The sequence below is a fragment of the Polistes fuscatus genome, unplaced genomic scaffold (genome assembly GCF_010416935.1).
Source record: "Polistes fuscatus isolate 324 unplaced genomic scaffold, CU_Pfus_HIC Scaffold7, whole genome shotgun sequence".
In the NCBI taxonomy this organism is placed as follows: domain Eukaryota; kingdom Metazoa; phylum Arthropoda; class Insecta; order Hymenoptera; family Vespidae; genus Polistes; species Polistes fuscatus.
Window position 1 is genome coordinate 4,185,873 of NW_025113151.1, and position 17,206 is coordinate 4,203,078.

Here is a 17,206-nt window from a genome sequence, read left to right on the forward strand (position 1 = left end):
TAATAAGATACTCGTTAATTCTTTTCTGCTTATTAATCTGAATTAATTATTTGTATTTGTTGACCTTTTGTTAGTAAACTTTAATAAACTTTTAAGATCGTTATTGCTTGGGCAACAATTGACATGATTTTGTGGACTTGGTTGATTTTTCAAAGAATACTTTATTGCATGGTTTGGATTTATTGGAATAATGTAAGTGTTATAAAGGAAAAATTATGGATTATTTAACCTTTTCGTTGTTAACGATGATTATCACTCAACGTCTATTATATGTTATATTTATATTATTGAATCATATTTTTTCATCTGAATTTTTAGTTTTTATTTGCTGCGTATCAGTTTTATAAAACTTTCAGGAAGAGTTGATAATTTATGTTGTGCCGTTAGGAATTAAAAGTTTCTTTCTCCCCGCGGTGAAATTAAGTACGTTCGTTTAGGGATTTCTCTGTAGTCGTAGCGAAAAGGTTATATAAACTAACAAATATTATTTATTTTTTCTAAGTCGACACTAATTATGCAGGAAACTGAATATCGTGACGCAATTTATCCTTGGTGGCAACGAGTTTGGTCCTTGTATTATCCACCACCAATGCAACCACCGGTTCTCTCGGCCGGCCTCATTAGCTGGATCATTTCAATGTTCTTGTCAGTTTTGGCGTTAGGTTGTGCCATTTCTACGAGTCGTGTCAAGGCCTTTTTTCATGATTTTTCAATCATTCTACAAGATTTGTTTACTATGGTTAAAAATTATATCGAACATCTGACAAAGAAGTTAGTATTTATGACAATACATTTCTTTTTCAAGTTTAAATATATTTTTTTCTAATCCTCTGAAACCTAATTCTTTTTAGATTTAGAATAATAATTGTTTTAGGCTTTTTTTTTTTAATGTAGAATATGTTGTTATTGCAAAAAAATGTTAAACCTTTTAGCTACGGCGAGACTGGCCGTGCATATAAATGAAAATAATATGAAAACAAAATATGTATAATATAATAACATTTTCTGTTATTTATGCAATGCGTATAATTTTGAAAACAATGAAAATAAAAGTGAGATAAGTTCAAAAATACGACATGATCGAAAGTCACTATAGTGGAGCTTCATCCAACAAAATTACTTTAAGGGAAACCACTGTAGTTAATGCAATAAAATTGACCTTAAAATAATTTTAAAATCTTCTACTAAATAAGAAACTCTCTCTTATAATATTTTATCATTAAAAATTAAATAATAACAGTCTGTGAACAATTTTTCTCAAAAATGCAAATTTTTGAGATAAAAATTTAGGATGCTACATTTTTAGCACCCCTTATGTATAATAATATAACATTATTATACTATATGAAATATAACACAGAATTAAAAAAATGTAAAAAATTTCGTATAAAAATAACAAATAATGTTATAACGATAAAAGCAATAAGATTTAAAAGTTGCAGGTATATACAATATAATAAATTGCAAGGAGTATAATATTATTACAGATTTGTATGAGAAAGAAATGATATGAGAAAAAAATAAAAAAATACTACGAAATAAATGAATAATAAATATAATAAATAAATTAAATATATATATAAAGTCAATAATATTGATTAAATAAATAAAATAAATAAATAATAAATAAAAATAATTCGTAATAAATAATCAAAAAATTAATAGTCAATAAATAAAATAATGAATAATTATATAAATAAATAATAAGCATGTGGATACTTTTTTTTTTGGATGAAATACAAAGAAAAAATACACATACATATGTAAAATATATAAGTATACATATATTTAAGTGTATGATTTTAAAATTACATAGGGTTATAGAAGGTTAATTGAATGTCCTAAAAGAAAAAAGAAATTAAATGCATTTTATTTTTTTTTTTTTTAATAATTAAAAATAATGAAGAAAATATCTTTGAATTATCAGTGTATGAACTTTTTTAATTAACATTATAATTTTTTCATAGGATACGTGACGTTGCATTATCTACTGAAAGCGACAAATCGTCTTGCGATGGTGCAGACGGAAGTGATATTAGTTCTCTGTGCGAAGATTTTCGATCGGAGCTATCGAGTGAGATCAAACAAACAAAACGTCAGCAGGTATATCCGATTTGTTATGGAACAAACTGGGCACCCAAGCCGAATTTTATGAATTTTGGGAAAGAGGCGCAGAGAAAAGCTTCGATGAAGTCTGTGCATACTGTGACGGGTGCCACAGAAACCCAACGTGCAGAACAATTTTCTCCGAGATGTCACAAACGTGGCTGCCAAACTGCGATTCCGACCAATTCGAGTGACAAATCAAGCGAATGTTAAAATTTTATACATTTTTAAACGTGTTTTTTTTTTGTCATTTTAACGAAACATATAGATCGAAACATAGTGATTCGATGATTATTTTTTTTATATATTATTATTATTATTATTACTTTATTTTTATTTTTTATCCGCGAAAAAGAGATCCACATGGAAATGGATCTTCTGTGAATAATCGAATCATAATTTTGATAGATATAATTGGAACTGGGAAAAATGAATTGAAATGTAGGTACTATGTAAATGATTGATTAGGCATGCTAGCTTAAAAGTCGGTTACACGAAAAGTAAAATCTAAAATCGCGTGATTAGTTTTGTAAACGAGTAATATGGAATGTTATAGAATCTATTTTTGTTGAACATGATATAAGATCACGTGAAAATAATTTTTACTATAAGCTTGATCCTTTTTCTGTGATCCATTGAAATAAATTATCATTCTTTTATGATCCTCAATTAATCATCTCTAAAATATTTTATTGTCTGACCGTTTTTCTTTTTTTTTTTGTGAACATAAAAGGTTTTTAATGAATGTAATTTGATACATCTTTTAATTTGTACGTTAAAAATTTGTAAAATTATAATTAAAATTTGTGGTATACTTATTCGCACGAGCGTATATTAAACAAACACAAAGACGTGTCTGTTAATGTTACATTCTTCGTTATCCCCCTTTTTAACCGATGAACAACAAAAAAGAAAATAGAAAAATAAAAAGAAGTTCTACGACTACCCCGTATAGTTAGGATTTCCATGGCCCAATCATGAGAGAAGGTATACATTTTCATTGCGCATGCGTCTGTAGTATAAGGAGGGAGATAAACAGAAAGGGAAAGGGTGAGAGAGAGAGAGGGAAAAATTATTCCCCATCTTGCACCAAAGCATTATTCTGTAACGATATTCCTTGTGGGGTAGGTCGAACAAAATAGCGTTCGGTAATTCCAGTCGAAGACATATTAAACAAATAAGAAAAAAAAAACAAATATATACCGTTGAACGATAAGAGATAAGTGAAAATATATTTTTAACTCAACATTTTTAAAAATTGTGGAAGGAAAAGAAATTCAACAATTTTTAATCTCGATATTTTTTGTTAATTCAAACAAAAAGGAAGTTTTTTTTCTTAACGATTTTTTTTTCTTGATCAGATTATTTTCTTTCAATTATTGACAGTGAAGAAAATTCGTGACATTTGGTTCTTATTATTTTTTCGAACAGTGACGCATTTAGGTAACAAGACTACGGAACGTTAAACAAAAAGAAAGAAAAGTTATTTGGTAAGTTTTATTACTATTCAGAAGTTAAATAATATCAGCGTTGTTTTATCAATGATTTATTTGCCCATTGATAAATCATTTTTCGAATGAAATAAATGAATGAAGGAAATATGCAGAGAAAGTTCAACATTGGAATTGATGATGTATTGTATTCTCCTCTTGAGAATCTAATTGTAAGTTCGTAGAATTTTTTTTACTACTAGGTACACATTCATGGTTAAATATCCGTCCACGTGTACGCGTTTAACGTGATATAAACCATGTTATTGATTTTACGTTGCGGTGTCTAGCATGAGATTTGTGTGCGCGCGCACCCATGCACGATGGTCCATGGAAACGAATGGGATCGCGCGAAAACAATCTCACGTATAGGAAAATGACACACAGAGATACATTCTTACATGTGTTTTCTGTTTCTTTAGTTCGTAGTAATATTTCATACGAGAGTATGAGTGTGTTTAAGTAGAAGATCTTGTTAGAGTGACTAAACTGGGTGACGTAACTTGCATGATTTATAGGTGTAATCGGTTTAATTAAAAGTAGGTTATATTTTTGTTGAAATTATACCTCAGACGGAAAATATATATATGTATATAAATATGTATCTATGTAGAAAATAAAAATACAATGATAAAATGAACTTAAAATTTATTATATTACAAAGCGAATGATCTTTTTTTATCAGCTTATCGAGAAGTATTATAATAATTCAATATTAATAATAATATTGCTTCGTTTAGGATAATCAAGTAAATATTTTTTTCTTGACGTACGTGATGCTATTTTGTTATTTTTTTATTTACAACTTGTTATTTAATTTACTACACGTTGAATTTTGGATTAACGTAAGTTGATCAGGCGTGTACTCATTTAAGATCAATCATGAGAGATGTGAGAACGTGTAATTAGTATCCGTGTATAATGCAAACAATATTGCGCATAAAATTTCTGAACACGTGCTCGTCTTGTTATTCCCCTTCTCGTTCCTTCTTTTTCAGTAGACTCGTTTTATTCACTGTATTGTTGTCGAGAACAATGAAAGAAACCGGTATGTGCATGCGTGAGAAAATGATGAAAAACAAAAAAGAAAACGAATTTTAAAGGAAATATAAACTCGTCAAAAGAGAGTTATTAGATAAAAATTTGTATAACATGTTTGTTTAAATAACGGCTAAATAACTTTGTCTAATGTAAAATGTAATTCATATTAAATAAGATAATCGGTCTTAAAAATATTATAAGAAGAGGTTGTATTTCTTATATTAAGAAAAGACATTTACTAAATTATTAAAAAACAATATTATAAAAAAAATAATATTGATGATAATACATTAGTATTATTATCCAATAATACATTATACAATGATATTACATTAGTATTATTATCCGATAATTCCGATTTTTTTAATGGAACCATCTATAGTCCTAATTTTTTTCATGACTATAAGAAATTGTATTTAACTAGCTAATTGTTATTGACGAGTATACTCGTCAAGAAGAAAAAGTAGTTGCCATATGCAATTTATATTGTAATTTTAGTGCAAACTAGAAAATATTTGTAAATTTTAAAATGTTTAAAATATTTGGAGACGAAGACGAAATAAAATGAAAAAAACATTACAAATAATTATTATGAAACTATATATTATATTTAACGTGAACAAAGTAGAACAATCCCGGCCAACTAAACCTAACGATAGATGTTTAATCGTGAAATATTTTCCCGATTATGTGCCAATCACATCTTCCAAAATCAATCCTACACGGAGATATTTACATTCCTAAAAAAATAATATTCGAAAAGAATCAAGATATTGATGTTCCTACTCAATATCATTCAAAAACAGCAGATTAAGCTTTTAACTAATTACTTTTCTAAGTAATTGATTTTTGTTATTTTTTTCTCCCCTATGCAAATTATATGTTTAAATTAAGATATTCGTCATTAGCTTTTTTTTGGTAACACAATTGAGATAAATACTTTTTAAAGAGGTTGCTGAAGCTAACTAGTTAATTTAAAGTTGAGAAATATTAACATTTAAATAAACGTTAAAAATAAATTTTTAAAAAATGTGTAAAAGTAATAGATTTTCTTCAATATTTTATGTAAGAGTTGATAATTTTCATAAACAATTTTATCAGTTTAATAAAAGGTTATACATTTTGATAAAGAAAAGAGTTCGATATTTGAAAGGCTTATATTACTCACCGAGACTAGTAAGAAATGTCTAATTAACATGGCTTTTAAAATCAACCCTTACGATGTAATTAAAATTTTACTATTAATGAGCGTTCGATCGAGCCCTTCGATATAAGTCCTTGAAATATCGAATTCTTTTTTTATCATCCTGTATTGGACAGTATATGTACGTCACACATATTGGAAAAAATATTAAATTAAATAAAAAAAAATATATTGATATATGTTCTGATAATTGTGAAAGTAAATTAAGTAAAATAATTGAAAATATTGATTCCGTAATTAAATTTGTATTTAAATTGATTATACTATAAATTAAATGGTAAAATAAACTTTTTCAATATTATAAAATAACAAATTATTGTAGGATAAGAATGTAGTGTAGGGGTACTCAAACTTTTTCTTTCGAGGGCCGCGTACGTTCGTTTTTTTATTTAAAAAAGCATGTTTTTATGTTAAACTCTTTTTAACATACATAACAAAAGTATAAAATGATATCTTACAAAAATTTAAACAGATAAAATATAGGCTATGATTTGTTATAAAAAAATATAAGTCTAATCATAATTTTTATCTATAGATGTATATATATATATATATATAATTTTCAGTTATTAAAAAATTTAAAAAAGACCAATCAACATAACATTTTCACATACGTTTGTTTCCTATATCAAGTGGAAAATAAGATAGGTCAAAAACAATAGACGTATTTAAACATTGATATGATTTTTGGTATCATTTATAAGATCGATCAATCCTTATGGCGGAGTTTTGTAGGGTGAAGGTCAATTTTGGTCACTAAAAAAGAAAAAACTACAATTCATGACTGGGTCTTACGTGGAGCACTTGAAAACTTGTCGAACCACAGATTGAGTATGGCTAATGAATTGTGTGTGCATGCGCTGGAACAAAAATCTGATAGGTATATCGTTCTCAAACAAAGAAAAGAAATGATAGGTAAAGTGAGATAGCTTCTTGGGTGTATAGTGCTTGGGAATGAGTGTGTGCTGTGAGCGACCGACTGTTAAACAAAACAGCGATTACCTATCTTATATTTTGATACGTGTCAACTTGAGTTTATTAAACATGACGCGTATGATCTGAGAGAGTGCATGTTTCGTGAAGAGAGAAAAGAAAATATATAAAGTAAAATCAATTTTTTTCAATTTTATGATATAAATGTACCGATAATTACAATAGTGGACTACGTCAAAAAATTGAAAAATATTTGACTTCAGTAATTATTTTAAAATCCAAATAATGGTAATATAAAATTAATTTAATATTACACTAATAAATAAAATGTTTAAAATAATAAATTATCTGTAGAAAATAATAAATAAAATAATTTAGTCTATTTTTTTTTAAATTCTTAATTAAGTAAAGTCAAATTGATTTAATGTTTTCACTTACGATTAGTCTAGTGTCATAATTATTGACACAATTATCGTTATGCGATTAAAAAGTTACACGGGTCTATAGAGGCTTAATTATTATAAAAAAAATGAAAAAAAATTAACAAATAATTTTGTTGCATGAAGGTCACTTTGCGTATTTTTTGTTCTTTTATTAAATAATAATTTAGCAATTTGTTGTCATAACTTCTCTAATAAAAGCTACCTTCATATAATCAAGAATCGCATGCTATCAGAAAAAAGATTATCCAATGACACGATTCTTCGTGAAGGAGTAATTTATATAATCGCTAACATCGCCATGTTTCTAATCGATCATGCGACATTAAGAGATATACATCGTATGTTAAAGGTCATGTAAATCCATTCACTACCCTTTTACAATTCTCAGAATTGTATTATTATAGAATTCACATTAAAAGCTGTATTCCCGTTTTAACTTTCAGGACCACTGTTTCAAACAATTAAATTATTCAGATCCTTAGTTTTGTCTGCTTAAATTTGAAGAATTAATCTACTTGTCCTCATATTACAAGTATTGGAATATAAAATAAACCATTTGAATAATCAGGATATTTGAAAAAAATTTGCAATGATTATCATAAATAAATAAAGAAATATTGTAATGATTAAAATAAAGAAAGATGAGTAAGGGTCATTCCACACCAAATTGGCCAATTTTTAAATGACCCCTTTCGATTCATCTAAATATTTTATGTTATTGATTTTTTTAAATTTTTACGACCACCATTTTTTTAGATATGAATTTTTTTAGTAATTTAAGGTTCTCTTTTGAATACTTTTTATTTTTTGAAAAATTCACTAAATCAGTTGTCTTTTTCGTATTGTTTGTTTCTAAATGTTTATAGATGTTATAAAACCTCAAATTTCTAAAAAAATTTATATCTCAAAAAGAAATTGTCGGAAAAATTTGAAAAAATCATGAATACGTCTTTGGTTAGGTCTAATAACATATACAATTTTTAGCTGAATAAAAAGAGGTCAAAAGTGGCCGACTCGATATGAAATGCATTATGAACTGATATTTAAACAAAATTTATTTCTAATAGCAGAGTCGTTTTTTGTTTTAGAAATAATGGCGGAAAAAATGTATTATTGGGGGGAGGAAAAGAATCAGCCTGACTCTGATCAGACCTTTATAGAATTCAAAGCTAAATCTACGGTAACGGAAAATAAAAAGAGGAAAGAAGAATCACGTGCTGTCACGAAAACATCGTCGTCTGCTATTGAAGGAAGGTCAACAGATTTTGCGAGCCGTGAAGAAGATGCTGAACGCGGTGGATGGGATAACAAACTAGATTTCCTCTTTTCGTGCATCAGCGTTTCCGTTGGCCTTGGAAATGTTTGGAGATTTCCTTACCTTTGCTATAAGAATGGTGGTGGTAAATTAAAATTAACGTTTATTGATTAATACGGAACATAAAATTGTTTTTAAAAGTTTGTAGAACGTAGAAATATTTTGCTTTTTTCAATTTAATTTGCATTAGGATATGATAAGTATACATATTTATGTTATTATGAAATAACCGAGAAAAACAATCTTATTTTGCATACAAGAGATGTGTTTTAGATAATTCAACTTTAGTCTCGATTATTCATTAAATCTCGATTTATTCGTGTTGTTTGTTCTCCAATCATGCTGATTAATCAAGGTTTTACTGTCCTTTGAACAAAATATGGCCTTCTACTCTCTTTTTAACAAAATATGTTTACATTTTCAAATACAATAGTTCATTGTTTTCAATGACAGATTTTCAAAAAGCTAAAAGGTTAATACGATTATTTTCTTTATAAAAATTATATAGTTTACATTGTTTTCAATAGTTTATATTATTCGTCTTCCAAGATATTTCAGGATTCTCTATTAGATATGGTTAAAAGTAATATTTTATTTTCAAAGAATTAGTTAGGATTTTAGGAAGGTTTATGTCTTTGTTATCACGTAGAATGATGATGCGTTTGCAATTAATTTACAACAACATTAAACAATGCACCTAGAATAAGTTGATACTCCTTTTATCTCAACTTGTATTTAATGATTATTGAGTAAATATTAGGTATAATTACTCAAATGTACACGTAGACTCAATGGTTTACGTCTACTTCAGTCAAAAAAAACACAATTCATTTTTCACAGGTGCATTTCTTATCACTTACGGTATAGCTATGCTGTTTTGTGGAATACCAATATTTTTTCAAGAAGTCGCAATTGGACAATATCTTGGATCTGGTGGAATGACTCTTCTTAGTCAATTGTGTCCCTTATTACAAGGTAGATTGTAGAAATCATTGTTTATATGATCCTGATATATTTGATAAAAAATTATCATTGTACTTAATCTTTTGCAGGTGTAGGATATGCCACGATGACTATTGTTTTTTTTCTCGACATATATTACTGTATAATTATTTCCTGGACTCTCTTTTATCTTATAAGCACGATCATTAATTTACCTGGTGTCCCTTGGAGTAGTTGTGGTAAATATATTATATTATTCATTATACTAACAATATATAAATATATATAGAATGTCCGGGAATTGGTGATACAAGCGAGCAGGGTTGACTCTACATGAAAAACTAAGTAAAAAATAAAGAATTAAATTTTCGAGAAAATAAAGAAAAATAAATTCGAAAATTTGTCAAGTACGCGTGCACTTTCTTCAGTTTCAGCTCGACGTATTTCCCTATCTTACACTGGGATATTTTGGAGATTATATTTGTGATTCTTAATGTTTTTATAAACATTGTCAGTATGACGATTTCTCTTGTATCAGTTCTTCTCTTATGCTTACTGAACAAGGATTTCAGTTTTCAAGATTATAAGCTCAGTCAAGTGCACGCGTACTCGACATATTTTTAAACTTATTTTTGTCGAAAACAAAGCTTTATATGAAAATTTTTTATTTTATATTTTCGATTAATTTTTTCACATAGAATCACCTTTCCTGCTCGCTTGTATCACCAATTACAGGACACTCTGTATACATCAACAAAAATATATTTGTATATCATAATAAATAGAACGTGTTTTTGAAATTAAGACATTTAAATATCTTTGCAAAGAAAGTATGAAACAGAAGTTGTTTTGTATTGGGGACAAACTTAATAGTATAATTTAATCTTGAGAACAACTTTTGTTTTAAACTTTCTTTTTAAATATGCATTGTTTTCGAGATATTTTTAAGTGTCCCAGTTTTAAGATTTCTCCTTGCAGATACATATAGATATATATATATTATAATTATAAAAATGAAATTTTCTTTTTTCTCTTAGGTCATTGGTGGAATACGGAAAATTGTTTTGACGCATCGACAGAAAGTAAAATGATTTCTGACTCAAATTATACCAAGAATATATCTCATCATCACACTACTCCTGTAGAGGAATTTTACGAGTAATTAATCATTTTTTTCATATTCATAAAAATTGGACAAATATTATCTCGATATTTATGTATTTTTAGACGACGAGTTCTTGGAATCACAGCTGGTATCGAAAACATCGGTGGAATGCAATGGGAACTTCTGGGTTGTTTGATACTCGGCTGGCTACTCGTTTACTTGATCATCCGACGTGGTCTTCATCAAAGTGGTAAGATCATCTGGTTTTCAGCGTTGTTCCCGTACGTGGTGCTTTTCATTCTTTTGGGAAGAGCGGTGACCTTGGATGGATCCTACGATGGTTTACTATATTACGTGACACCAAGATGGAAGGAATTGTTAAGTCCCGGACCGTGGATCGATGGAACAACACAAATTTTCTTCGCTTACAGTATCGGAACTGGCGCCCTACCTGCTTTAGGATCTTACAATAGATTTCATCACAATTGTTATAGGTAAAACAATATTTAACGTAATCACGTTGTTTCAGTCAGAAACAAACATATTTTTCTTCGCTTTGTAACTCAAAAGTTGACCTCGTGATTCAAATTCTCGTCGCGACCCTGTTCGTTTTTAACACATTGATTGCCGATACTGATAAATGTTTAAATAATACCATTGTTTTTATATTGGTTTAAAGAAACTAATGACATACAGAACATGCAAAAATAATTTTATTAATACAAGGAAAATATGCATGACATGTAACGAAGTTTTTTCTGTACATAATTGCTTGATAAAATGCAATTTTCATCATCAGAATATTTCACTAAATAAATCGCTAACTTCATCCTAAAATCGGGAATTAAAATATTTTTCGAGTTATTTGTTTATATAACACCATTTAATTTAAAACATAAGAAATCATTAAAAGCTCTATTGATGAACTATAAGCAGTCATTTAATCAGATAAATCAACTACAGATTTCCATAAATTCTAATCTACTACCATTTTTGGACAGTTTGAAACAACTGATAATCACAAAAATGATCTACAGTGTCTTGGGTGTCACCAGTGACTTCACCACAAATAATGCATTAAACACAATTATACAACTCCCTTTATCTGGTGTAAAAAAATTTCAACAAAATATGCATCCTATAATGAAAAATTCATGTAGGCGCCACGGACAAATAATGTGAAATGTGAGCGGCAATCAACGTGTTAATTAAAACTTAGTTTCACATTCTTTTTCTCTGTTTTCTCTCGTTGACCTTAGACTTTTTAACTCCTAACTTTTTCATTCAACCCTCAATGCTTCTCTCCGTTTTTATTAATTAGCTCGATCAAAAGGATTCTTTTTCCAAAGTAAAATGAAAAGAAATGCAAAAAGTGAAAAAAACAAACCTGTTTATGCAGGCTCGATCAATAACAAAGTAGCATTCTCCGTTGAAATCTTTGAAAAAGTAAGTTTTATCTTCCAGAGATGCACTAATTACTTGTGTAGTCAACACGCTAACTTGTCTTCTGGCTGGGTGTTTGACATTTTCGATATTGGGTCACATCGCTTTGGAACAAGGTACTGAGGTCTCTGAGGTCGTGAAGAGCGGACCTGGTCTTGTGTTCCTCACCTATCCTGAAGTCGTTCTAAAGCTTCCTGGTGCTTCGATTTGGGCTATTATATTCTTCGTCATGCTTCTCGTAAGAAAATTATTGTTCCAGCGAGAGACTTATTATGTCTCTCTTTCTCTCTGTCTTTCTCTATCTTCTTCTTCTTCTTCAAAAAAATTACACTTTTTACAAAATATTATATTCTTCATACTTTTTAACCATTTGTGCTTCGAACTCAATTCTTTGTCATTATCGATGAATATTATAGTTTTGTATTTTTCACGATACTAAAAAAAAGACAATATATAATAATAGAAATTATTTTATAAATAAAACAAGTTAAAGACAGAACATTTTTAAGGTATTTGTAGATAATAGGGCTCTCTTCGTCAATTTTGATAATCTTGAAATATATTATCAAGGTCAACATTCTGAGTAATTTTTTTTTTATATATAACTCGATTTTAGTTTTCGAGATATAAAGGTCTAGCATTTTATCCGTATATTAATTATAAAATATTTTTTAAAAGTTTCTTCGTTTAATTGTGTGTACTTTATTATGGTGTATATTTGATATTTGGATTAGTTTTTAAATTGATTACAATGTATAGTGTACAAATTATAGTGTACAAGAATGTGTCAATAATTGGCCATAATAAAGGATAGTTCATGCAACTTGCACACCTCTATAAATTTCAAAGTACGCGTTTGCACGAAAAAGTTTTGTGTACAAAAGTTGCATGGTTTGAACAGATACATCATGCAGTATAATTATTTTTTGACAATCTTGGTTTTTTTAAGGGAAAAAATACCTTTAGACAAGCGAATGTTATTCGATTTTGATGAATTTTTTGTAAAGAATAATTCATTCTATATTTTTGAAACTTGGCATATAGTTTATTGATACTTTTAACTAATAAAAAGTAATTTTTCTTTTTTTATATTTCAAAATAAAAAACTCCGAAACTTTTCCACCTTTAAAAACAATAAATACACTATATGATATATCCCTTCAAACTATGCAACTTTTTTCTACAAAACTTTTTTGAGCAACGCATACTTTGAAAGTTGAATGAGGTGTGTAAGTTGAATGGACTACCTTATATAATAGGGTTTTTTTTTAGTTGTACTATTATATTCTTATGGAATTGGTATTTATGATTTTTTTCCTATCACAGGATAGTACTAAACAAAAATTAGACTGGATTATAGCTCATTGATACACCTTTATACAATAAAAAGTGAAAACCCATAAATAAATATTATAATAATGCATAAGACTGATAATACAATCCACGTACAAAAGAATACTATTACATTGTAGAAAATTATAAATTTACCTTTACGTATTAAACTTTATTGAATAGTTTTAGGTTTTGTTTTGGTTAATAACTAAAAATATTTCTGTTATTATATGAATAAATATTATTATTTGATCTTACCGTCTGTAACTCAAAATAAATAAATATTTACATTAGCACTTTACATGTCACAGGGAGTCACCGATGTCGGTGCGAAACCAATATTGCTAGAAACATATTATAATTCGAGTAATTAATAAAGCTTTTAGATTTTTCAATATTACAATCGTTAATAATATGCTAAAATTATTGCAATTTACGCCATGCACAAACAGTTTTATTTATATTTATATATGGGGCATTCCGCACCAGTTGGCCACTGTATTAGGTAACCCCTTTCGATTCAGTTGAAAAAATTGTCATTCGGCACGACCAAAACCGTATTCATGATTCTTTTCAAATTTTTTCAACTACTCTTTTTTAAAATATAAATGTTTTTAGAAATTTGATATTTTATAACATCTATAAACATTTAAAAACAAATAATTCGAAAAAAACAATTGATTTGGTGAAATTTTTCAAAAATTACGAGTATTTAAAAAAAAACCTCAAATTTCTAAAAAAATTTATATATAAAAAAAGAGTAGTCGTAAAAATAAAAACAAATCAATAACATCTCATATATATAAATAACATATATGCTTAAATATTATGCACGCATATTGCAAAAAAATATGTCGTATTTAAATACTCTAAATAAAGGAAAGACGAATCAGTATTTTTAATATAAATCAATATAAATTCTAATAAATCTTATATATATATATTTACATTTATTAATTAATCGAAAATTATTTCGCGCTAGCTAAATTTTTAATTAAATTTTTTAATGAATATTACGAAAACAAGCGGCAGTTATACGTATGAGAACAAAATAATCGGAATGTTGACCTAGAGAACATATTTCATGGTAATCGAAATCAGTGAGGTAATCCTTATTCTACATGATTATCAATTTTTGTTCTATTTAATACTTGTTTTTTTTATTGAATGGGATAAATATTTTTTGTTTTTTTTTTCTTTTAGTAATGAAAATATTTTCAATTTGGAAGTAATATGTTTTACTTTTTCATTTTTTGTTTACTTTTTTTAATAAAAGAATGTAAGATTATTGGATTAGAATAATCGTTTTCTTTTACAGGAAACCAAATAAATAGAGTTCTTTTTCCTTTCTTTTTATTTCTTCATAAGATCGAACAAATTTGGAAAATAACTCGTATAAATAAATGATTTGGCAGCAGAGTAAACATATTTGTTCGTCGTTACACAATGTTACACAAGAGTATGTAAAATAAAAATTAATTAAAAGTATTTAAATTTAATAATAATTATGACATTTTTTTACTATAGATTCTCGGAATCGATAGTGAATTTTGCATCGTTGATTCGTTCATCACCGGTATTATTGATAATTGGCCGAATCTTCGTCCTCATCGAAGCAAATTTACCATCGCCATTTGCATTCTCATGTTTTGTTTAGGACTTCCCATGGTGACAAATGTTAGTTATTTTTTAAAATATTTAAATATATTTTACATTATCAAATTGACATTTAATTATCAAATGTTTTTTTTCTTGTTCAGGGAGGTGTTTATATTTTTCAATTAATGGATTTCTATTCGGCAAGTGGAATGTCGATTTTATGGGTATGCTTTTTCCAAACGATAGCAATATCATGGTTTTTCGGAGCACAAAAATTCTGCGACTGTGTTCATCAGATGATGGGAATACGATTGAATAAATTTTGGTACATTTGTTGGATCTTCTTTGCGCCTGTGATTATGGCAGTGAGTATAATAATAAAATAATAATAATAAATTCTCATTTTTTAAATGTCTAAAATATTTTTTATCGTTATTACAAATAACATATATCGTTAATATATGTTTGTTTTCAGTTTATTTTTATATTTCAATGCGTCCTCTATAAACCATTGAAATATGGGAACGATTATGAATATCCAACATGGGCAGAAATCGTTGGTTTTTGTTTAAGTATCTCATCAATGATTTGGATACCACTTTACGCAATTTATTATGTTTTTGTTACACCAGGATCGATTAAGGAGGTGAATATTAATAATTATAGAATTTTCTCATATGTGTTTTTTTGTCTTATCAATTTTAATCAATAATTGTTTTATTTGTAGAACATTTTGAAGGGACTAAAACCCAACTTAAAATCTAATCCGAAATTACCGAAGGGAGAAAATTCAACAGTAATGCCGATGTCGGAAAGCAGTGCTGGCTTAATAACAAAGAACAGTAGTTTTTTAAGTCAAACATGATTGAATTTAGGAATGTTCTTGTAACTGTTTAGATCGAGAATAGTATTTAAGAATGAAATTTATCTTCGCGAATAATTTATGCAAGTTTAGAAAAGTAACAGTGTAGCTGAAATATTTTCTTTTTTGTTTATAATATACAAATTTACTTATCAACTTGTTTTTTTTTTCAGATGTAAATTTCGGTTATTTTAGTTTGTTTCAATAATTATTTTTTTTGGGAGGGGAATTTTATTAACATTGTAAAGAACGAGGGCTGTGCGATTTATAGGACAGATTTATTTTCTTTGATTAATTTAATGTTCAATAGTAGATAAGTGTTGAAAAGAAAATATGTATGAAACAGTATTTCTGACCATGACAAAACAAGATATTCGATGAATTACCAATTTCGTCGAACTTAGAATTAGTATTTATGTGAAAAACAATGACGAACCTAAGTCTTTTTAAATGCTTTCTGTTTTACATACAAATTTTGTATTTTTTATTTTCGCATTACATTGTTATGACAATGAGAAATGATATTTCTAGTAATAATGTAATATTAACATAAATAATATAATTGTTATGCACATCTTATACGATTCACTGTTGTGCATTGCATTGTAAATCACAAGATTTTTATACCAATTTATAAAGAGATGAATGAAGATTAGTTTCAAGGTTACAACCGTACGAATTGTCATAGGTCATAAATTATTATATAATTTTTATATATTAAACTACGTGTGTGAAACAACAGTTACAAAGAGAGAGAGAGAGAGAGAGAGAGAGAGAGAAAATGTAATATTTTATTTTAATTATTATCTATAAACACAATCGCCGTTAATTAATTGTATTAATCTTTTTCATTCGTTGTATTTATAATCCGAAAGAGTATTAAAACTGGAGATTGTAATTGTAAAGAAAGGTAAACTTTTCTAAGCTCTTAAATGTACAGGACAAATATTATGATAAAAATCTATAGAACAGTTGTGTACCTGCAAAAGAATTTCTTTACTAGCGATCATTTTTGTTAGAATTATCGACTAATTATAAATTAAATATGATAATAATGAAATTCGATGAGAAAAAGACTATACTTCTATAATTCTTATTTCATCCTTTCACATATGTACCCATAATTGTGAAAGTGGTCTAAGTCATATATCTCTTGTTTCAAGATATTTAAAGGATTACATTTGAATACTATATGAATTCTATATAATAATGAAATAACAAACACTATCTAACGATTCATTTTTGACAATATCGTGAAAATTACATTGAATTAATTTAGTTTAAAATAATGTAGGGTGAAATAATTAATAAACTTATTTTTTTTTTTAATTTTGACTTGGACCACTTTCATAATTATGGGCACATATTTCCTCTATTATTTTATACAAATT

General features: G+C 27.4%; 1 protein-coding gene across 1 annotated transcript; it reads left to right on the forward strand.

The window, feature by feature from the left end:
* Positions 1-3,410: 3,410 nt before the first annotated feature.
* Positions 3,411-16,892, forward strand: LOC122524036 (sodium- and chloride-dependent GABA transporter 1-like). Its single transcript, XM_043646075.1, has 11 exons — positions 3,411-3,596; positions 8,306-8,617; positions 9,373-9,507; positions 9,585-9,713; positions 10,512-10,632; positions 10,702-11,073; positions 12,044-12,260; positions 14,882-15,031; positions 15,115-15,318; positions 15,429-15,599; positions 15,681-16,892. The coding sequence occupies exons 2-11, from the start codon at positions 8,311-8,313 to the stop codon at positions 15,816-15,818; spliced, it is 1,944 nt and encodes a 647-aa protein (XP_043502010.1). The 5' UTR covers positions 3,411-3,596; positions 8,306-8,310; the 3' UTR covers positions 15,819-16,892.
* Positions 16,893-17,206: the final 314 nt, after the last annotated feature.